Source organism: Hordeum vulgare, chromosome 1H, assembly GCF_904849725.1.
Source record: "Hordeum vulgare subsp. vulgare chromosome 1H, MorexV3_pseudomolecules_assembly, whole genome shotgun sequence".
Classification (NCBI taxonomy): Eukaryota; Viridiplantae; Streptophyta; class Magnoliopsida; order Poales; family Poaceae; genus Hordeum; species Hordeum vulgare.
Window position 1 is genome coordinate 257481261 of NC_058518.1, and position 23870 is coordinate 257505130.

At 41.9% G+C, this 23870-nt stretch overlaps 4 protein-coding genes across 7 annotated transcripts; 1 reads left to right on the forward strand and 3 right to left on the reverse strand.

Moving 5' to 3' along the window:
* Positions 1-2282: 2282 nt before the first annotated feature.
* On the reverse strand, positions 2283-8830 carry LOC123430359. Of its 2 annotated transcripts, XM_045114233.1 has the most exons (5): positions 8735-8830; positions 7875-8061; positions 3177-3387; positions 2886-3098; positions 2283-2752 (listed from the first exon to the last, which is right to left on the reverse strand). In XM_045114233.1, exons 2-5 carry the CDS (start codon positions 7938-7940, stop codon positions 2748-2750), a joined length of 495 nt encoding a protein of 164 aa, XP_044970168.1. In that variant the 5' UTR covers positions 7941-8061; positions 8735-8830; the 3' UTR covers positions 2283-2747. The 2 variants fall into 2 exon arrangements, with proteins under 2 accessions (XP_044970168.1, XP_044970162.1); XM_045114227.1 differs by having other exon boundaries at positions 2283-3098.
* An 88-nt stretch (positions 8831-8918) lies between these two features.
* LOC123430324 lies at positions 8919-13248 on the reverse strand. Its single transcript, XM_045114194.1, has 7 exons — positions 12954-13248; positions 11716-11865; positions 11391-11603; positions 10819-10940; positions 10424-10587; positions 9813-9967; positions 8919-9264 (listed from the first exon to the last, which is right to left on the reverse strand). Exons 1-7 carry the CDS (start codon positions 13134-13136, stop codon positions 9166-9168), a joined length of 1086 nt encoding a protein of 361 aa, XP_044970129.1. The 5' UTR covers positions 13137-13248; the 3' UTR covers positions 8919-9165.
* Positions 13249-13525: 277 nt separating this feature from the next.
* LOC123430375 (E3 ubiquitin-protein ligase MARCHF11-like) lies at positions 13526-14166 on the forward strand. The gene has a single exon (XM_045114243.1). The coding sequence runs from the start codon at positions 13598-13600 to the stop codon at positions 13955-13957; it is 360 nt and encodes a 119-aa protein (XP_044970178.1). The 5' UTR covers positions 13526-13597; the 3' UTR covers positions 13958-14166.
* A 356-nt stretch (positions 14167-14522) lies between these two features.
* Positions 14523-16962, reverse strand: LOC123430335 (hypersensitive-induced response protein 1-like). Of its 3 annotated transcripts, none has more exons than XM_045114218.1 (5): positions 16783-16962; positions 15955-16208; positions 15711-15831; positions 15397-15585; positions 14523-15190 (listed from the first exon to the last, which is right to left on the reverse strand). In XM_045114218.1, exons 2-5 carry the CDS (start codon positions 16162-16164, stop codon positions 14829-14831), a joined length of 882 nt encoding a protein of 293 aa, XP_044970153.1. In that variant the 5' UTR covers positions 16165-16208; positions 16783-16962; the 3' UTR covers positions 14523-14828. The 3 variants fall into 3 exon arrangements, with proteins under 3 accessions (XP_044970153.1, XP_044970139.1, XP_044970147.1); XM_045114204.1 differs by having other exon boundaries at positions 15955-16172; positions 16783-16961; XM_045114212.1 differs by having other exon boundaries at positions 15955-16176; positions 16783-16961.
* Between the last annotated feature and the right edge of the window lie 6908 nt (positions 16963-23870).

Below are 23870 nucleotides of genomic sequence, written 5' to 3' on the forward strand. Positions count from 1 at the left end.
TGCAAATGAGCAGTATTTACCACAGTAATACCTACTCCTCATAAGTATCTTCCATATAAAATAATAAAAACTTCTTACTCATAGACAAAGTCAATGAGGTGGTGAGAAAGTGAGGCTTGTAGCAAAAGGGTTCACGCACAGACCCGACATCGGTTACAATGTAACATACCCTCTTGGTATGAGTGGAACTATGTTTCGATACTAAATATCATTGGCAATAAATGATAATAATAATAATATTATCCATGCGGTTAATGAAGGAAGTGACTACATACTCATATGAGTCACTCATTTCGTAAATCTATATTAAGTCCCTGAAGGGTTTATAGTTCCGAATCCAAAGACAAATCGCAACATTATTGTGTAAACCTTCATAAGTCTATCTATGACTTGAAATAGTCATGAATCATATGGTACTACCGACTAGATGAGTTCCTTCTTCAAAGGATTACTCAAAGGATGATGGTTGTTTATGTGTTAATAAAGGAATCCCAAAATTTGATTTCCTTACATCACCTCAGTGTATATCGATGATTTCGTCATCGATGTCTCTACAAGACATAAACATACACAAAATTATCTCAAGACGAAAAATTTGGATTCAACCAAATTTAGCTTAAGTTTACAACTTGAGAATTCTATCAAGAATACATATTAGTCTACATATATCCAAAACATATACGAGGCGTTCGGTGTGGATATATCATAACAATAGAAGACATGTATGGTCATACTACCTTTGATAAGGTACAAATCCATTCATACCTGGGGGTGATAATGAAGTGATACTAGGACCTGAAGTTCTATATCTCACTAATGTGAAAGCACTCATATAGAGCACTAATTTGTTATCTTTGTTTGGAGTGCACCCAAATATCAACTTATATCGCAAGATCACAATAAATCTTGGAAAATTCCTTTAAGTAATACAAGATATGACCATGATATGGTATTATAATATCGGCTCTTTATATGATCCCAACAGTGCCATATCAATGACTGAATTTGCTGGAATTGCCTTGCTATGGAATTCATCTAAATAGAATTTAACAACTACTTCCACTTATCATTCTAACATAATTGCTTCATATAAAGCATTGATAAATATGTGTGTCTTAGCAGAATGATTAACCACACTCAAAATCATGTGGCTGAGATTCATTAGAATCACATAACTTTATTTAACAAGATGCTACCACTTGTGTTATTCCGTACCTACAAGTTATGTGTAGAACAATGGCATAAAGCACACTGCTCTAAATTTAATTATCCTCGTGAATTATAGAAAAGTGAGGAAACAATTTACAAACAATATATTATGAAAATCCAATAAATTATTCACAATGTCATGATCATGTCAATGAATTTGGTATGACACATCCTCCAAATTTACAAAGTTCAGGGGGAGTAATCTCCTAAACTATAACCTATTAACAATCAACTCATTGTTATAATAGGTTATTGTTAGGTATGTGAAGAACAATGTCATAAAGCACATTGCTCTAAAATTACCTATCCTCATGAATTATAGAAAAGTGAGAAAACAATTTGCAAACAATATATTGTGAAAACCCAATAAATTATTCACAATGTCATGATCCTGTCAATGAAATTGGTATGATCCTTCAGATTTGCAAAGTTCATGGGGAGTAATCTCCTAAACTATAACTTATTAACAATCATGAGATTGCATACATTGTACTTTTTTTTCTTGATGAGTTTTTCCCTAATGGTTTCTTATAAAAGGTTTTTAACGAGACAATACAAACACAAGTGCCTATATACGCCGTATCATTTTCTCCTCATATTTTTCCACTCCATTTTAAAGGATTTTTTAATGGCATGTCACATGCACTCTTTTCCTTTATGAGTTTAATGACATGTCACATGAACACTTTTCCTTTATGAGTTTTCTCTCAAAGTTATTCATAATGATTTTTAATGAGGCAATATCTTCTCAAAGATCATATGTCGTAATTTCTATTTTCTCTATCGGGTTTTTTAAAGGAAGTATTCAAGACATATTTATTTTTCTCTAAACTCATGTATGAATTTTATCATTCTTCAAAAGGTTTCCTTGTATGAGTTGTCAAGAGACAATAATCATTATATGTTGCATTATTTTATTTTATTATTATTTTTCATTGGGTTTAAAGGAGTTTTAGCAACATATCTACACTATTATCCTCGTATTTTTTCCACATGATTTTTAAAGAAGGCTATAAAGATTATAGAAGGATTTCTCGAGATGAAGATGATGACCATTCTCAAAGGCAAAGACATGCAAGGAGTATTATTTATCAAGATGATGCATATTCACAAAGACAAGTATTGATTAGGAGGAATGTTATGAAATAATTAATTAAGTTAATTACAGGACTAATCCATGCTATGTCGGTTGTCTTTTATGACAACTGCCTCTTTGTAAATCGCCTTTATACGGGATATATATATATATATATATATATATATATATATCCATAATCTTCTATCAATGAAAGGACGGTTCATTCCATCATTTGCTCTCTCTCTCTTGTTTTCCTCTTTACAGTTCGCATGCGAGATGGTTCGGGTGAATGATCCCTAGACGTGACATGGCTGATTTTGCCCATTAAGCTTCACGCCGCTTCAGGGCCGGCTCTATATTTTTCGGGGCCCTTGGGCAAAGTTAAAAAATGCTCTTATGTTCTTGGAGTCTTCCACTCAGACGCTTCCAGTCCCTTAATCCATCAAATGCTAGCAAAGACCTACTCTGGTTTGATTTGAACAACTTGCAGGCAAAACAAAAAACTTTGTCCAACTCTTTAGAATAAACCAACCACTTTCTATCCATAACCTCTTTATTAGCTAATTTTCTAGAATAGTAAGCATATGAAAAAGTCTACCTTCAAGTTCAGGGAACTCCGGGCCCAATTCTCTCACCGGCCCCTTTTCAATTAAAATATCCCTTTTGCGATTGTCAAGATTATCCCATGTCCTAGGATCATATATAGATAGCAGAGAATCATCTTGTTCATCACCATTCCGAGCATTAGGCGAAGGCTGCAAATTTTCCCCTCCTGTATTATCCTCATTCTCATTAACATCAATATCGATATCTGCATTTAAATACAACAATTTATTGTTAGTTCCTTACTTACTTCTACAAAAAAAATTGACACTATTTAATTACTTACTATCATCCAAGGAATCGTCATTTGAATTAAGATCATCATCTTTTCCGGGTTCAGATTCTTGCCTTTGATTATGAACATTAGTTACCATCGGAAAATACCTTTTTAGAGCACCTTTTTCTGATTCAATGAGTTCATTCTCTTTCGTTTTTTGTTTCCTTTTCTCAAAACCGGACTTGTGTTTAGGCGGCATTGGAAGTTGGAACACGAACACCTGACATAAGGTTGCAATTTCCATAGAATTATCAGCTCAAGTGAATAACTTATCAAAAGAATTAGGGCACTAGGCTCAGATGATATTGATAAATCATACAGGCAGATGAGGAGGAGGGCGAATAGGCTACCAGATGTCTAGACTGCCTGAGACCTACAGCACGGTGAGACCTGCAGCACGGTCCTCACGATGAGATGCCACCTGCAGTCTTCGTCCACACTATTCAGGGATTCAGGCTTTGCCAGCACCGTTACAGGAAAAGAGCGGATTCAGGGATCTGCTCGCAAAGGAATTCAGGGATCTGCTGGCGGCCAGATCGGGCGAAGCGCTGAAGCCGCGACCCGCGAGCCCAGGAGACGAGGCGCTAGCGACAGGAGACCGAGGCGGCTACGAGATCAGGAGACGAGGCATCGACAGGAGCAGGATTGACGTATAGAAATAGAAGCACGTATACGGTATACATATCTTAGATATCTAATGATGCCCCCCAAACATGGGCCCTTAGGCGTTGTCCAAGGTCGCCTAGGGCTAGAGCCGGCACTGCGCCGCTTGATTAGACTGCATGCAGACCATTCGCTGGAATTCACACGGCAGCGAATGTTCGCCAGATACCATTTCTCGGATTCTAAAAGGATTTTCTTGTTTTCTTGCGTCATGATGAGTAAAAATACAAATTTGCTCTTATACAACATGCAACCCCTTGGTTAAAATAAACAGTAGTGGGCCTAGACCTAGAGGCTAGAGAACGACGTGGGATTCTAAACGTTTCTTGTAGCTTTTCTTGCGTGCAAGTGATGAAGACGGCATTGAGGAGTTATTTAGTGGGAAAAAAAAGATGATTCCGGATAAACATGCATCGAATGTACGTACAACCTGGATGGAACTTATCCATCTCAGTCTCACAGGCCACAACCCTTACTTTAGAATCTATCTAACAGATAAATAGACCTAGGGCAGCGTTTCTAAAAGCCCAGGTGCATCTCTTCGAACAATAAATTCGGAGTAAAACAGCGGCAACGTGTGAAGGTGTCCTGGTTAAAAGACAATCTCTCCCGTTCAAAGATGCTATTTATCAAAGCAAATTGGCCTGCAAGGAAGAGTACAATTCATTCACTTTTAAACCCCCTTGGAATGCTTCTGAGCGACCAACCAACCATTCTCAATGCGGTTGGCGAGCACTTCTCTGCATTTCTGGAAACCCTGCTTCAAATTTCAAAATACTTTTGCTGGGACTTTCTTCAAATTACTTCTAAAAACCTACAGGATCTTGAGCATGGTTTCTCTCTTGAGGAAATCAGGAATGCTATCTGGGACATGCCAACGGATAAAGCGCCTGGCCCCGATGGCTTCCCACGAGCGTTTTATCGCGCATGTTGGGAGATTATTAAGGAAGATCTGCTCGCTGTTTTCCAACGACTGTTTTCCCTCAACATCAGATTGTTTCATAAGGTCAATGATGCTTTGATTGTGCTGATACCCAAGAAGAAAGACCCTACACAGATTAAGGATTACAGACCAATCAGCCTAATCCACAGCCTAATGAAATTAATAACGAAAGTGCTAGCACGAAGGCTAGCACCACGGCTACCTTCTCTGATTTCAAAATGTCAGAGCGCATTCATGTGCGGACGCAGCATCCAGGAGAATTTTCTCTATGTACAGAGCCTGGCAAAGCACTATCACCGGGCACGACTCCCTTCCGTCCTGCTAAAACTTGATCTAGCAAAGGCTTTTGACACTGTTTCCTGGCCGTACATCTTAAGCTGTATGCAGGCCATGGGTTTCGGACAGCGATGGTGTGCTTGGATCGCTATGATCTTATCCTCCTCTTCTTCAATGGTCATGGTAAATGGTGTTCCCACTACAAGGATCTGGCATAAATGTGGAGTTAGACAAGGAGATCCAATATCGCCTTTCCTATTCATCATTGCTATGGAGCCCCTACACCGGATTTCGTCATGGCAACTGAACATGGTCTCCTCTCACCGCTTCGGGGACGGGCAGCCACAATGAGAACATCACTGTACGCTGACGACCTGGCGCTCTTTGTAAACCCGGTTCAAGAGGACATGATCACGGTTGGATTGATCCTACAGACTTTCCACGAGGTTACTGGCCTTCGTACAAATTTTGCAAACAGTGTTGCGTTGCCAATACGTTGTGATGGCCTTAACCTCCAACAAGTGTTGCTGTCACCGGGGATACCAATTGGAGCTTTTCCCTCAACCTACCTTGGGATGGCGCTATCTGTCAAGAAACTTCAGAAAATTCACTACCTCAACATCATGTCCAAATTTGACAACAGAATGGCGGGTTGGAAAGGCAAGCTAATGTCCAAGGGGGATAGGCTAATCCTAGCAAAAGCGGTTCTACAATCCCTGCTTGTCTACATGCTCTCATCGCATAAACCTCCAAGATGGCTACTGAAATGGTTTGATCAGCGCACGAGAGCTTGGTTTTGGTGTGCCGAAGAAAAATGCAGTGGAGGACAATACAGGGTTAGATGGGATGTCGTATGTCGCCCAAAACGACTTGGAGGTCTTGGACTACATGACATGGAGAAGTTTGCTCGTGCACTGAGAATAAGATGGATATGGCTACGATGGACCGATGCCAATATCCCGATTGTTGGCACAGGAGGACCATGTGATGATAGAGACTTCGCCATATTTGCTGGGGCCACTAACGTAACCGTAGGCGATGGAAAAACAGCTCTTTTCTGGAAGGATGCTTGGCTACAGGGGATAGCACCAAGAGACATCGCACCAAATTTGTTTGCAGGCTCAACCAGGAAAGGCAGAACCGTCTATGATGCGCTCTTGAGAGATAATTGGATCAATGACCTCCAGCGCAACTGGCATGATGATATGATTGATGAGCTTATTAACCTCTCCACTTTGTTGAATCAAACTCATCTAAGCACGACGATCAGAGACTCAATCACTTGGAAGCTAACAACTGATGGTGCATACACTGCAAGGTCTGCTTACCTTTTCCAATTTGAGGGTATGATCAACTATAGTCTATACACCTTGATCTGGCGGACTTGGGCACCACCCAAATGCAAGACTTTCTTATGGATGGCCATGCAAGGGAAGATCCTCACTGCAGACGTGTTACTTTTGCGAGGATGGGACAATAACTATTTTTGCCCTCTATGCATACGATGCCTGGAGACAGCCACACATCTCCTCTCTGAGTGCTCTTGGTCGATGAAGATTTGGGTACAAATGGCTGTCTCTATAAACCGGCCATCCTTGCAGCCTGTTTCCTGGGCGGCTGACCAATCACTAAGCAACTGGTTTCAGGCTCTAAGCAACACTGATTTAGACGCACGTCGGAGGAAAGGGACACGGGCCCTTGCAATATTGATCTGTTGGGAGCTTTGGCTCGAGGGCAACCGTAGGATTTTTCATAAGAAAGAGCTCCCAATAAACACATTGCTCACACACATTAGAGATGAAGCTACAACATGGAAGCTCGCTGGCTGTCCAATTGCTTTTGATCCAGGCTGAAAACTTTTCTTTCTGCCCCCCCCCCCCCCCCCGGTTACCTTGCAAAGCGGGCAACAATAGTCTTCTATTTTCTTTGTATTTTGCTGCTAATTGCAGAACGTTGTACTTTGGCCGTTGGCCCCTTCCTTCTTAATAGAATCACAACAGATCTCCTACAACAGATCTCCTGCTGTCTTATTAAAAAAATCGAAAATAAATAGCAAAAAACTCAAATATCTTAAACTTTTTGACATCAAAGATGCTTGATATTTCTAGGTGCTTGCAAATTTTGGTGACGAGATGACATCGCGTGAGCTCTGTATGGAAATATCAAAACCAGATCTCAGAAAATTCAAGCAACTTTTGACATTTTGGAGTTCCGATTTTCCTGCCAAAAACATCTCGATACTAAACCCTTCAAGCACCCAAAAAAAATCGAGCATTTTGCTAAAAAAAAACATTTTTTGCTATCTTTGTTTCCTGATTCATTGTTCACCCGGGAGTAGATGAGCTAAGGCTCGGCTATGAATTAGCGCCTAAGCAATATAAGAAAGTAGCGACATTGAAGTGACATAAACACAGAATGAGAGCAAAAGATTCGTTCGTGGCTATTACTAAACGTTTTTCAGGATCACATCATATTTTAAACTAGTTCCTTTTAATCGCTCTATGATTTAGTAATTGTTACTCCTTTTATTTTTCACTGTCATGAAAAATAAATTGCAACTGGAACCAATATCCTCTGTCTTCATATCGAATCTAAATATAGATCTCCAAAAAATTATTGACCTAGTAAATGGAACTGATTCATTTCGTTCTCGAAGAAGATGGAACTGATTCACTTGCAGGCTAAAGCTAAAACTCCACTGAATAATCGTGCATTCAGACGTCCAACTAGATCAGCAGGCGAGTACCAGGAAGTTTCGCAAAGGAATTGCATGGTAGTAACTTTTTTCTGAAAGGACAACTTGGGGTAAAGTGGATGCGACAAACCTGAAACTTGAGCTTTGCGAGGTGCGCACAATTGTCAGCAAACTCGTCTGCTTCACACCTGTACATGCATGATCCGAATGCCTGCACACGTGTATGTGTGTCTGTGTGTGTGAGTGTGTGACGTTCAGCTCATACAAATCCATCATGTGTCACCATGCGCTGGGAACTATCCAGAGTGCTGCCATCTCTGCATGGTAAGCACGGCTTTGTCAGATTCGAACAAACAGATACTTGTTCGCGCAGGGAGAGAGAGGCCGCCACGAAATGCGGAAAAGGATGAGGCCAGCCGGGCCGGGTCTCAAGGGCACATTTATATCAAATACGAGTACAAATGAAAAGTAGAGTTTTGAGGCCGCTGCTTTTGGATCTCTTTGTGCCCTTAACTTTGATCCAAGAGTCAAGAGCCAAAAGCTCTGCTAAACAAATGCTCATTTTGGCACTTCTAATGACTGTTTTACTTGTATGCCTTCTCGTCTTTTGTGCCATTATAGTTGCCTGAATAGTCGACACAAATGAAGAACAAATACCCAGGAAACTTTGTTGTTGCCACGAAGATGCAACATGAGAAACATCCAGGTCAGTGGCGAAAACAAACTTCCCCAGAAATATGGTGTTAGATGTTGATCATCTAAGGTACAGTATATTTGCATTTGTGCAATTTAACTATGCAGCTGACAATATGATACTGTATTATTTTGCCGATGCAGTGTACACATCTGTATTTTTCAAGTGGCGGCACAAACGGTAGGGAGCAGATCCGCAGTCTATCCCAAATTATTGTCAAAGAAAGCTAGTAAGCTGGAGTAGTCTCTGTTAGATAGTTATAGAAAATTGTTTAGAGCTCCAAAGGGGAAGCTTACCTTTGGTGTCAGAGTCAGCAATGAATCTTCTGTAGGGAACAGAGTTCCATCAACCTTTCTCATGCATGCACTTGCCTTGGCCTGCTACAAAAGCTGCAGGGACGCAACTTTCTCAAAAACGTCTTCTCAGAGAGTGAATAAATAAGAACTAGGGTGCCAAAGAGGGACTGGCCATCATGCCATGTTTCACTCCATTAAACTACTTCATCCATTCCCAGGTATCAGTTTAGAGTTCATGATACATAGAGATAGCTGAATTCCAGATAGGAGAGCGCAATGCCATTAGGAAATACTAGTCTTTATTGAGCATCTGATTTTCAGCGCACTTCAAGGCATATGGCATATACAATAATTACACAACACACGCCTTCAACACACTTCCAAGAGGCTCATTGGCCCACCTGCAGAATGTTCGATCAAGAGTACACCGCCTATGCAGACCTTCGGGTAAGCTGATCCTTTGAAGTGCTCTCAAATATCTTGTCTGCATTGCCTACCTCGAAACCATCGCGCCTGTGGTGTTCCTTGACCTTCAGAAAGTAAGAAAACAGTAACTTCACTAGCAGATTAGGAGCGGAAGTCCTCTTCAGGACGAATCAGGAGAGTATATTAAGTACCACTCCCTCCGTAAACTAATACTCCATATAAGAACGTTTAGATCACTAAAGTAGTATCTAAACACTATTATATTAGTTTAAAGAGGGAGTACCATTCAGCAAATTCACTACCACATACTGGCCTAGAAATACTACATCATATAATATCCTATGCAAGAGAGTATATTAAGTACTACCATTAAGAAATACTCTGATGGTAGTATTACGATAAACGAGTAAATTGCCAAAAACCACCACAATTGCGTCTCTTGGTGCAGAAAACCACCGTTTTCATAAACCCAGCATCAAAAAGGGAGTTGAGATATTATACTATGTCGGCACAGGGGCACATAAACATTTGTAATGCAAAGTCGCAGCCATGCTCATCTTGAAAGTACTTTTTTCCAAGTATGGATTATGCAGGAAAGGAAAAGAAAAAACAAGTACGAATAATGAATACAATAGCGACAAATCGTCCAAACCTCTTCATCTTGCAAATCTCTGAACTGTGGGAGTGGCAGCCGTTCAGCAAATTCAATATAGGAACGTGGAATAGGTTCAGTGATTCCATCAGCAAAAGTAAATAATGATGAATCAGCTACAGTTGAGCTTTGCTGGAGGAGACCGTCAGGGCTCACTGTTGAATGATATAGGAAAAAAAATGTAAACCAGTTCCTATTTAAACTGTGGTACAAGGATTAAATGGACATGTATCCTTTAGCTAACAGCTATTCTCAAGATGTAGCACATAATAGATAGATAGATGGTATGTCAAATAAATGCAAAGAAACAAGTGATCTTATGTCCATGAAAAGCTATTATTTGAGGTCTAGCTAACAGTTCATCCATACATAAAACCACAAAAGAAGGGCCTAACAGGCAACCAAAAAATACACTCTTCCTAAGACCAATGGTACTAGAAACTGTGGTTAGGTGTAATGCCCTGGAAGAAAATGTGATTTAGATTTTCAATACAAGCAGCTAAGGTATGAAATAGGAGGCAATTCGTCAAAATTCAATAAATACGTAGCCATGGACCTCTACCCACTAACTACTGAATACAATCTGGTTGGTTTAGAAATCAGCAACAGACCTTTCAAAATTCCTCCTTCGGTACTTAACTTGAATCCGTTGTTCTCCACAAATTTGTTAAACTTACTAATACTTCTGATATCTGACTCTAAGCGATGAGTGGAAACTGTGGCATGGTTCAGTGCATAGCCATTAACAAGAGTCCATCCAGCATATTCACTTTCCCTGGTGTCCAAATGGAAAGTATGGAGATAGTCAACAGGGCTAATGGAATACAGAAATAAATGTGTGAAAGACAGAATCAGGAAACTACTAAGCAAATGAACAAAAAAGGCAACTCCATTTCTTCTGGAAATTGCACAGAATCACCCATAATGTGCAAACAGTGTTGTGGCGAGCAACATACGATTTAGCTATTGGCCTATTGAAGCAGTCAAGAGTCATTAACATGAGTACCTAGATAGAACCTGGAAATCAGAATAAGTAGGCTTTTCCCATGTCAGCTCCCCAAATGTACTTGCAAGAACAGCATATTTATTTCCATTAGCTGATGTTTTGATGTATTTCCGTATAATTTCCTGCCGAGACAAAGTTACCGCATAAAACATTCTGATAAGAAAAATACAGTTGTATATGAGTAAAAGATGGGAATAAAGTAGCTCTAGTGGCAGTCATATCAGAGCTCAGTAGTCAAATCCCCTGACAGATAGCATAGGACGCCCGAGGTTCATGTCTGATCTTCCAAACTAAGTAACTTAACACTAGTGCCCGCACATAGAACATTAGAACCTGCTCATCTCTGATTATTTACTCTATACAGAAATAACCTAAAGAGAAATGACTTTTAGAAAGCAATATTTTTTCAAAGGTGATATGTTTCAGTAGTCTTCATCAGCCATACAAAAGTGTTATGACCTATGTCTGAAATGCCTTTAGCCCTACAAGAATATTATGAATGAACAGTTGTCCATACTACTAACATCTTAGACAAACAAACTGAAGGAATTAAGTAAATCGTGAAGCATCACCTGGCTCGGAGCACTCAGCTCATCTACAAGAAGTTCAGAAATGAATATTCTTGGCAAAGGTCCATATATACCAGTTCTGGAGTATCCATCATTGTTGGGAGGGGAAAACCATAGTGCTCTCAGTTTTTTTGCTGGAAACCTTAGTTCTTCACGAGACTCGTAACCAAAATCAGTAAAAAATTCCGCAAGTGAGTTTATACCATAACCATCAACCTGCGGTTATAACAGATGGGAAATTTTCATTACAATAATCAACATCACACAACTTTGCATTATGCAACACAGAGCATGTAGCAAGCCAACTATGTTTTAAGCTAGTACTCACCCCAAATGTTCTGAAAGCAAAGTGATCAAAACAAATGTTGTCCCCATCATAAGAATGGACAAGGTCCAGAATCTTTTCTGCAGTTGGATTCCTACTCAAATAGACTTTTTGCATGTTTGAGAGAACTGACCGCAAAAATAGATCAGAACCCTGAAGTAGAAGAAAGTTAGGACTATTAGTTTGTTTCCAGGAAAATTTGAGCAGTAAGTAATCCATGAAAGATGAAACAACAAGTATAAATCAAGTAAAATATAGCCAAAACATTTAGGAAGTACGAAAATCAAAGTGACTGAAAGTTTTCCAGCATATAGGATTTTGCATTACTGCCATAATACTTTTACATATCACTTCTAGCATCCATTTGAACAACTTCGATCACATTGTAGCTCATAACAAAAATTAGTAACAGGAGAATTTGCCAAAGAAATCAAAGAAGGAACAATTAAAATTCAAAAAAAAAAGAAAAGAAGGAACAATTGTTTCAAGGTTGATCCAGAAAAATGGACCCTCTAAATACAGAGGACGTCAGCTGGGAAGCATGGCAATTGCGAACGATCTGCATGGCAATTTATGTTTGCCGAGGATGACAAGTTTAGTTTGCAAGCATGGCAAATCCACCTAACTAAAGTTGTATAAAATGCCATAAAAAACGTTCAATTTGCCATCCCCTCCAAGCAAACGTCAGCTGAGTAGCATTATCGTAAAAAATTACATGTGGGGTCCATTCTTGGTGATTAATAAACCATGGTGTAGCAAATTTATTTTGACCTTTTGTGTACAAAGAATTTATAAGGTCTGTTGGTTTCCGTAAGTAGTTTATATGCTGTAGAGTTACAATTGGATTCACTTGCTGAAATTCCGTTCACAGGTTTTTTGTTTGGCCCGGTCGGAAGTCTGCCTGAAAGACATGGATAACAGAGAAACGAAGGCACCAAAATTTGAAGTCACACACGATCAACACTTCAAATCACATGAGGCCTGTTATGAATCGTTAACTGAAAAAAAGCGCTTCCAAATAACTCGGAGGACCGAGGTTATATAGGAACAGTTTTTTTTTATCTACTTACGACAAGGATTTCCAGCAGTTTCTAGAGCGCTCTGGTGTCTCCAGGCTTGGAACAGGGCCTCCCCTCCGACGATAACAAGGAATCAACAGGACAGGAGCAGAGCAGGACATGCCCACGAAAGGACCATCCCTAACGTTGGAGTAAAACTAAGTTCCACTTCCGGGCGCGTACCTTGGGAAGCGGATCGGAGGCGGGAATGGGTGAGGGCGCGGCGCCGGCGGCCATGCCGACGCTGCGGCGGTGGTGGCGGAGACCGGACGGGGCGAGCGGCACGGCGACCACCGGGGAGCGGCGGGTGCGGAGGAGCGTAACGGCCGCGGAGAATCTCGCGGCGGCGAGGGTGTTGCCGGCCATGAAAGGTTGGGGAGCGAGGCGGAAGTGGAGTGGGGCGGGGGTTCACTGGTGTGGTACGGCAAGTAATACTCGCAGGGAGCGATCAGCGGAGAGAGAAGTCGACAAGTCTGCGCCGGAAGCGAGGAAGGACAGATGCCGCCGGCACCTGGCAGCTGACGTGGCGAGCAGCAGGAGTTGCGGGTGGATTTGTCCAAGCCAGTCACGACGCCTATCCCGCTCGGCTCGTCCGAGGTTTCACACCTGGCCCATTTGAGGGATAATTTGTTTTGGCCCAGGTCATATTTAAGTGCGGGTTTCATCAGGATTCGGGCTGAGCCCAGGCCGACACGAAAGCGGGTTAGAAGAAACCGACGCCAAGAAAGGCCAAAAACTCTCACTCTCCCTACCCCTCAAAAAAGAAAAAACTCTCACTTTTCTCTACTCATTAGAAAAAAACTCTCGCTCTCCTTCCGGGAGAAGCCATGTCGAAACCGCCGCCGCCGCCGCCAACGCCGCCCGCCTCCGAGATCTCATCCTCTGTCGCCGCGGCCGCTCCTCGCTCCCTTCCTCCAACGCTGCTCCTCCCTCCTTCGTCCAGCGGGAACCGAAGCGCGCGCGGCGGCAGTGCCGCGGGGAGCAGGAAGGGCAAGGCGGCCGGCGCGGAGAGAGGGGGACACCAGCACGACCCGCTAGTGGAGGCCGTGAGGTTGGTTGGGAGGGACGTGGATCCGGGGGTCGCCGGCGCTGACATCCTGGAGCTGGCGATGGCCAAGGGGCCCATGTTCTCGTGGCTGAGGTACTGGCCGGAAGAGGGGTATCCCGAGGAGGGTCGACCTTACTGAAGCCTATCCCAGCTGTTAGGAGTACTATCTATTGCAATTTTATTGTGCATCAGTGTTGGGGTCTTTCCCCTGATGGGTCTGATCATCTCCCATTCCACTAAGTATCGTGCTGCCAATGACTATCCTGTGCACCTATGTAGTTCAAAATGTGCTTAATATTTCTGCACATAATGTGATCTAGTGATCCCTTCAGAGTGATTTTATCTTCACCCGGTGTCTGAAATGATATGTGGTGCGAAATGGATCATGTCTTGCCAAATTGACCAATTTGAGTTCAACCCTTGCTAACTCCTTTTGGTTTATGAGGTTAAGCTAATATTCATATCTTAACTGATAACTATTCACTTTCCCAACCAACATGGTGCTGTTTGATTTAAGCTTGTGTAGGTACCGAGCTGAGTTAATGATTCATGAACATTGATACTTCTAATTACAAGTTTTAAATTATTTAACTTGATCTCAGTTTCTTATTTTGATTCCGACTGCAGATTTTGATTGTGAGTAGTGCTATCTAAGGAAATTCAGTGAGACTAAGATGAGCTATTGTATAATTATTGCTGAAATATACGAAACCAAAGATATATATTAAATTAAAAGAATATGTGGAAACATTATTTTCTCAGAAGCCCAAGTATACCCACACAATAATCATGCAATACATTCATATATATTTAGGCATTTATCTACGGACATCTAAGGACAAGCTGATACATTATGAAATACAAACCAATTTACAAGCTTTTGTAGATATCTCACAAGTCACAAACTCACACAATATTATCACGTGCTTAAAGAACCACTTTCGTCTGTCAAACCCGGAGCCTGTAGGAATGACCTCACCAATTCAAATTCTTGTACACATGAGTTTAGTTCAGGCATTATGTGTGGACGCCTGAAGAAATCCATTGCGAATCTGACTGGCAATGTCTGCAACAGCACCTGGGCCATGTGGGAGGAAAACTGCAGAAGATTTGGATGAAGCACCGATCTCTTTCATGGTGTCAAAGTATTGAGTGAGCAGAACCAAGTCCATCACATCCTTGGCGGAAGTCCCAGGCACATTGCCAGAAAAGCCAAGCACACTGTCCCTGAGGCCATCAACTATTGCCTGCCGCTGCCTTGCAATTCCAAGGCCAGACAAATACTTAGCCTCAGCCTCTCCCTCAGCTCTCTTGATTTGAACGATCTTTTCTGCCTCTGCCTTCTCATTTGCCGCAACGCGCATTCTTGCAGCTGAATTGCATAACAAAAGGAATGGTTATACATATACATCAAACTGCATAGATAAACATTAGGGTTTTAGATCAGCTATATCAACACCCTAATGTGAACTACTCCTAAGGTTTGTTAGCAATACATACATGAAACATCTTAGTTGATGCTAGATTTTAGCAGTTCACACTCCAAACTAAGCTCTACTCAAGTAGGCAAACGCTTACCGGCATTAATTTCATTCATAGCCTTTTTAACCTTTTCATCTGGCTCTATATCAACAATTAGTGTCTGCACGATCTCATAGCCATAAGCAAACATAGCCTTCTCAAGCTCCTGCTCCACAGATTTTGCTATGTCATTCTTTTGCTCAAAAACATCATCCAGTTGTAATTTGGGAATGCTTGCTCTGATAACTGCAAGATCATATACCCTTATTAAAAATCTCGTGGGGAGGATTTTTAGCATTTACATATCCAAAATTTTCTTTGATTCATGAGAATTTCCAGAAATTACTATATTTTAAGAAGATAATCCTTACCATCAAAGACATAAGATTGGATTTGAGTTTTTGGGTTGCTCAGCTTATAGTACGCATCATTTGCTTTGTCCTCCATTGCTCGGTATTGAATAGATGCAACAATTGTAACAAAAACGTTATCCTGTAAGAGGATGCATAGTGTCAGCAGAAAATAGATCGCATAAACCAATGTGATCCCTACAAGTTTTTGTGGTGCATGGGGGTGTTTTGAGTGGATAATTCGAGAAGTGAAATTTAAGAGTACCTTTGTCTTTGTCTCACAGCGAACGTCCATTTGCCTAAGCCTAAGTGTAAGCTTACCACTGACACGGCTTCCGATAATCCATGGCACACAGTGACACCCTGGATCAAGCACATCCTCAAATTTCCCAAATCTTTCCTTGATGGCTACTGTTGACTGGTCCACTTGTACACAGCAGAGCAACTTGCCTATTGCTGCAACTAGTTTGCCCATTCTTATTTCTGTCTTCAAATAGTGAAGAATCAATGTTACAACAGCTTTCAGATTGAAAAAAATCATTGTCAGTCAGTTTTTGCAGGCAAATTATGTGTGCTGCAGCAGCACTATACAAGAAAATGGTGTACATAACTACATATAGGTAATCCTCCAGGATGAAATAGTGAAATCCAACAAGCTATGACTAACTGGCCAACAGATTACAGAATCATTAACTATCTGCTTAATAGGCTAACATATTGCTGGGGTTTTCGTTTGTTTTCATAATAGGTTACAATATTTGCTGATTTATTCTTTGTATATTTTCAAAAATAGTAATTGTAATTTGGTTCGGAAAGCTTTCTGGTTTGCCGAAAGGTAACTTTAATATGCCAATATATTGAAAGTTATCTAAGAAAGATGATGTTGTCACCAATTATTGTTCGTGGACTGATTGCCTCAACACCTTCTTTTTCCTCTCAATTTAATTTCATCTCAGATGGATTTTTCTTTACACTTGAAGGATCGGTAAGTTATTGCATTGTTTGCATTACAAGACAGTAACATAATCTCTTTCCCCCTATAGCAGGATAGGAACATAGAAGAAGTTAAGGGGAGGTAGTATAGTTGACTTACATTAACCTCTCTTTTGATCTTTGAGCACTGGCACCACAGCCACTGCTGAAGATTTTGAGATAACTGGTGAAGATAGTTCGGATTGTTGAAGAGGATATGGGATAACTGGATTTTGTCTTGAATTGTCTAGGGGCATGGGGAGTGCTTTTATACATGAGTAGTCCGGTCATATGTATCCTGGTCAACGTCTGCATTTCTATTTCTCTATCAGAATCTGTACTGATCCTTTTATTTATAGGAACTTCTTGGGGTGGGTTTTGTACCTTTGGTATTCAAATTAGTTGCAGCCAACCGTCATCCAATACCATGGCTGGCTATGGCATTCTTGGCTAAATAAGCATTTAATTTTATTGTCAACTTAGACCTCCATAGAATGATCTACTAGTGGTGACATAGAGGCATTGGTTTTTATCACATTTTTAGTTCAAAGCCTGCTGTCTTAAATGCTCGATTTACAGTGTGGAAGCAGCTAATGCTAATTTTATCTCTCCACGAAACCTGACTAGGAAGTAGGAAAGATCTCTTACTTAAGAATCATGCTTGTTTTAGGGGAAGAATCGTCTTCGTAGGAGCTCAGGATCATATGCAAAGTTATTTTTGTGGAGTGATATTAAAATTTCACTTTGGCTGGAGTGTTTAGCAATCTTCTCTGTCAACTGTAACTATTGGCTTACAATGGCAACTACCATGTGTTTCAATGGATCTTTCGAAAAACTTTGTGTTTAGTGCCCGTTTACTAGTAATACAAGAGTCGACGTGAGGTAGGAACTTTTTGGTAAAATTATTTTGAAGATAGAGATGACAGTCATGTTTCCACTGAACTTTTGGAGCCGCTGGAAAAGGAAAAGGTAGGAACTTTTGCAAGTTACGGAAATCCTCTCCCGGTTGATGTCAAATAGCCAAGATACTCGATGTCAAATAACTTGAAAAAAATAGCTGAGATATTTGTTGATAGTAATGGCAATGGTGAGAGGCAAATGTGGTTTAGTATGTCCCTACTCCGCGTCACCTACATTGATTTTGCTATCTGTGACAACACAAACATGACAAGGGATAAGGACTGACGTGCATGACGAATCGAAATTACATATTTTTAAAATTGTTGACCTGCTATTGGAGCTTTGTATCGTACGCGTTTTGCTGGTTTGGCCGTCCAATGGTCGGAAATTCCCCAGCGGCGACCATGCCTCTAGGATCAAATAATGATCCACTAGTGGTTGTCGTGCAGGTGTGGCTTTGATCGGGATCAGGATTGTTTCAAAGCTTGTGTTCTTAAGTGCTACAGGGCGCAGTCTTGAATAAAATTTGCTTTTCATCTTTCTTTAACCCTTGATTATGAAAATGCTACTTGAAGAACATTATTCCTTCATCTAAAAAGAAATCATATTCTTGGAGTATCTTCAATCAGGATTGCTAATTTAATTCCCTATGTGTCTGTGGACGCGTCGGTGAAGGAGCCCGCCACGGCAAACACATGCATCATGTGCAAAACATCTAATCCATAGAAAGTGATTTCATACATAGTTCATACAAACTAGTACTCCCTCCGTTCCTAAATATAAGTCTTTTAAGAGATTTCACTAGGAGTCTACATACAGAGCAAAATGAGTGAATCTATATTCTAAAATATGTCTATATACATCCGTATGTAGTCTACTAGTGAAATGTCTAAAAAGACTTATATTTAGGAACGGAGGGAGTAGATGGTTAAAAAACTCGAGGGACTCAAGAATAGTGCAGTTCTTCGCAAAGAGGGTGTTGTCACGGATGAGCTCGACGCACGCGAAAACACATGTGCGTTCGTCCTTGAATTGCACCTCTCCTCTGAAGTGTTCTGCCTCCCCGGCTTAGGCGACTCCTTTGCTCATCCGTCGAGAGGAGGCGAATGGTGTCGCCTTCGCAGGTCGCGGCGTCCGCCACCTCAAACCCGGTAATCTCGACCTCATCCTCCTTCCCCTCATCCATGTTCGCCACCTTCTCCTTCTCAGACTCCTTCTCATCTGAGCTCGACTTCGAAGAACTCGGTTGTTGGTTGGCTGCAATGCGGGCTGCCCGCCATGTCTTGGTAGCACGTGCCTCTGCCGCGAGCTAAGCCTACCGCTCTGATGCGAGCATCTTGAAGTATGTGACCTTCTTGTAGACCATGGTAGACGGCAAGATCCAAGCAGATGGGGATCCAATGGCGGCGTGGATGGAGGGGGAACATGCAGACATGAGGATGACTAGGGTTTGGCACTCGTCGCCTCGCTTTAATAGTTGAGGCTTGGACCCGTGGGAGTGCAATGAATGCGGGTACCAAACAAACGGCCTTCCTAGCTAACCAATGGATTTTCAATGGGTTTTACCGGTCATCCAACGCGATGAACGCGTTCAGGCGGCCCAAACTTGCCCGCCTCTCCCTCCTTCCCCCCTCCACACCCAAATAAATGGGCTTGGATGGTAATTTTGTGTTCGGGTTGTCCTTCCACGTATTATATGGGATAATTGACGATAACCCCCTTTGTTGGTCGATCCTTGTTCACAACCCCTTTGATGTGTCACTAACATGTGGGGTTTAAGTGACCTGCGAGGTTATCATCAAATCTCCCTGCATATAAAGATGAAATATAAGGTCCGATTAGTGAAGGACAGGGTGGTATGCAAAAAAGTGTTTCACCAATATTTACTCTATAACTTTGTCATTTGGACGGGAGAGTGTTTAGCGTTCCTTGTCTGTCATTAATAAGTGTGTCATAAAAAATACAAGAGTGCGATTGAGTTTCCTTGGTGAAGCTCATTTTAAGATAGTGACAACAATCATGGAGTTGCATTCTTCTTTTCTATTCCTTAATTGCTCCTTAATTTCTTGTGAAAGGTACTGAAAGTTGTTTCCGTTTTCGAAAACACGCATCATATGTTTGTCATTTGTACTACCAAGTCAATTTTCAATGCAACCAAAAACAGTGGCAAACTTACTGAAATCAATTTGATTAAAATCACAATTTTTGATTTTAACAAATCGGTGCCACCGAGTTTGCTTAACTGCCTAGGTCAGCCAAAAATTGGACCCACCTAGATTTATATATCGGTCTCACCGAAACGGCAAAAGTTGCCACATTTTGCATTAGTCGGTGCAGCCGATTTTTTGCTTCGGTTCATCGAGTTGTGCAATAATGTTGTAACGGTTGGATTTTTGGAGATGCATATATATGCCTCTCCACCCGCCTCTTATTCGAAGAAGAAGCACTCAGAACGAGCCAACACTTGCCCCATCCATTTTTTGAGAAAGAACTACCTAATCATGTGTTGAGATCAAGATATTCCACTCCAACCATATAAATCTTGATTTCTAGTCTCCCCAAGTTGCTTTCCACCCAATAAATCTCTTCTACCAAGCCATATCTGTGAGAGAGTGATTGAGTGTTGAGGATACTATCTTTTGAAGCACAAGAGCAAGGAGTTCATCATACTTACCACATCTATTACCTTTTGGAGACTGGTGTCTCCTAGATTGGTTAGGTGTCTCTTGGGAGCCTCCCACTTCGTGTGGAGTTGAACCAAGAAGTTTGTACGGGCAAAGAGATTGTCTGCTTCGTGAAGATCTACCCCGAGTGAGGCTAGTCCTTTGTGGACATAAGCCGTGATGAAATAGACGAAGTTGCTTCTCCGTGGACCCTTCATGCGTGGAGCCCTCCGTGGAATCTCGCGGCCGTTACTGTAACAGCCCGGAACCGACGCTCGAGAAGATTCCCTTTTTATTCTGTTGTCTCCATGTGATTTATTTGGTTGTTGCATTCATCATCGCATCATGCGCATCATCCGCATTGCATTGGCACTCCATTGTCGTCAATTTTCAAAACTTGCATCCGTTGTTAGTTGTTGGTTCTCTCCATTTTTGTCGTCAACCGTTTCGAGACCAATCACACACGCACGCGCCCGCGGCATCATTTAAATATTATTTTAACAGTGTGTATAAAAATTCTCGGAATAGGTTGAAAGTTGGCGTGTGGTCTTAATATAATGTAGGTAGACATCCTGCCAAATTTCATCGCATTCGGAGTTCGTTTGATACACGAACCGTTAAATGTATAGCGACACTATAGCCAGTTTATCATCGGGCGTTTCGGTTTATAAAAAACTCGTTACGGGCCGCAATTTTTCCCTCTCTCCCCCCTAGCCAAACCACACAGCCCGCCTAGCCTACCCTGTGTCCGGAGCCGTGCGATTGCAATTGGAGGACTCGAAACGTTGCTAAAACCCCAACCCTATCCCCATTTGCTATAAATAGACGCCCTAGTCTCCCTAATCTAACCTAAACCTAGACCCACATCATTTTTTGTGACCCTCCACTCAGCCGCCGCCACCCACGGCTCCTCTCTCCCACCTCCAATCGTAAGGCCCGCCCGAACCCATCCAGGGCCCAAGCCAGCCCCGACCACGCCGCCAGCGCCTGCCGCTGCCCGAGGTGCCGCCGCCGCAGCCGCGAGAGCTCCGTGCACCGCGTGTAGCTATCGGGGCTCAGCCGAGCTCCGCATCGCCGTCAACCGCCGACCGCGCCTCCTGTCGGAGCCCCTAAGTTGTCGGACCCCGCGTCGTGCCGCTGGCCAAAGCTCCACGGAGCGTCGTGCCCGCTGATACGTCCATTTTGCATCAAGCTTTCATGTTGATATTTATCGCTTTATGGGTTGTTATCACACTTCATGGTACCATACTTATGCCTTTTCTCTCTTATTTTGCAAGGTTTACATGAAGAGGGAGAATGCCGGCAGCTGGAATTCTGGCCTGAAAAAGGAGCAAGTTTGAGATACCTATTCTGCACAACTCCAAAAGCCATGAAAATCAACGAGGATTTATTTTGGAATTTAGAAAAAATACTGGACCGAAGAAGTACCAGAGGGGAGCCAGCAGGAGGCCACAAGCCTCCTAGACGTGCCCCGTGGCCGCGCCTAGGGGGCTTGTGGGCACCCTGGTGGCCCTCTGGCCCCCCTCTTTTGCTACAAGAAGGGTTTCGTTCCAGAAAAAATGAGGAGGAGACTTTCAGGAGGAATCGCCGCCGCCACGAGGCGGAACTTGAGCAGAACCAATCTAGAGCTCCGGCAGGGTCGTCCTGCGGGGGACACTTCCCTCCCGGAGGGGGAAACCGTCGCCATCGTCATCACCAACACTCCTCTCATCGGAGGGGACTCATCACCATCAACATCTTCATCAGCACCATCTCATCTCCAAACCCTAGTTCATCTCTTGTAACCAATCTCCGTCTCGCGACTCCGGTTGGTACTTGTAAGGTTGCGAGTAGTGTTAATTACTCTTTGTAGTTGATTCTAGTTGGATTACTTGGTGGAAGATTATATGTTCAGATCCTTGATGCTATTCATTACCTCTCTGGTCATGAATATGATTATGCTTTGTGAGTAGTTACTTTTGTTCCTGAGGACATGGGATAAGTCTTGCTATAAGTAGTCATGTGAATTTGGTATTCGTTCGATATTTTGATGTGTTGTATGTTGTTTTTCCTCTAGTGGTGTTATGTGAACGTCGACTACATAACACTTCACCATTATTTGGGCCTAGAGGAAGGCATTGGTAAGTAGTAAGTAGATGATGGGTTGCTAGAGTGACAGAAGCTTAAACCCTAGTTTATGCGTTGCTTCGTAAGGGGCTGATTTGGATCCACTAGTTTAATGCTATGGTTAGACTTTGTCTTAATTCTTCTTTCGTAGTTGTGGATGCTTGCAAGAGGGGTTAATCATAAGTGGGATGCTTGTCCAAGTAAACGCAGTACCCAAGCACCGGTCCACCCACATATCAAACTATCAAAGTAGAGAACGTGAATCATATGAACATGATGAAAACTAGCTTGACAGAAATTCCCATGTGTCGTCGGGAGCTCTTTACCTCCTATAAGAGTTTGTCCAGGCTTGTCCCTTGCGACAAAAGGGATTGGGCCACTTTTTTGCACCGTTTTTTACTTTTGTTACTTGCTACTTGCTACGAATCATCTTACCACACAACTTTCTGTTACCGATAATTTCAGTGCTTGCAGAGATTACCTTGCTAAAAACCATTTGTCAGATCCTTCTGCTCCTCGTTGGGTTCGACACTCTTACTTATCGAAAGGACTACGATAGATCCCCTATACTTGTGGGTCATCAAGACTCTTTTCTGGCGCCATTGGCGGGGAGTGAAGCGCCTTTGGTAAGTCGAATTTGGTAAGGAAACATTTATATAGTGTCCTAAAATTTATTGTCACTTGTCACTATGGAAACTAATCCTTTGAGGAGCTTGTTCGGGGTATCTTCACCTCGAACGGAAGCACAAAGAGTTGCTCCTCAACCTGCTGCACCTACTGAAAATATTTGCTATGAATTTCCTTCGGGTATGCTTGAGAAACTGTTGGCTAATCCTTTTACAGGAGATGGAACATCACATCCAGACTTGCATCTAATCTATGTAGATGAAGTTTGTGGTTTATTTAAGTTTGCATGTTTGCCCGAGGATCAGGTCAAGAAGAAAGTCTTTCCCTTATCTTTGAGGGATAAAGCATTGACATGGTATTTTCTATGTGATGATACTGGATCATGGAACTACAACCGGTTGAAATTGGAATTTCATCAAAAGTTTTATCCTATGCATCTAGTACATCGTGATCGGAATTATATTTGTAATTTTTGGCCTCGTGACAGAGAAAGCATCGCTTAATCTTGGGGGAGGCTTAAATCAATGTTATATTCATGCCCCAACCATGAGCTCTCGAGAGAAATTATCATTCAGAATTTCTATGCTCGGCTTTCTCATGATGATCACACCATGCTTGATACTTCTTGTACCGGTTCTTTTATGAAGAGAGATATTGACTTCAAATGGAATTTATTGGAAAGAATTAAACGCAACTCTTAAGATTGGGAGCTTGATGAAGGTAAGGAGTCAGGTATGAATTTCAAGTTTGATTGCGTTAAATCCTTTGTTGAAACAAATACCTTTTGTGATTTTAGCGCTAAGTATGGACTTGACTCTGAGATAGTAGTTTCATTGTGTGAATCATTTGCTGCTCATATTGATCTCCCTAAAGAGAAGTGGTTAAATATCATCCTCCCTTAGAAGTCAATGTA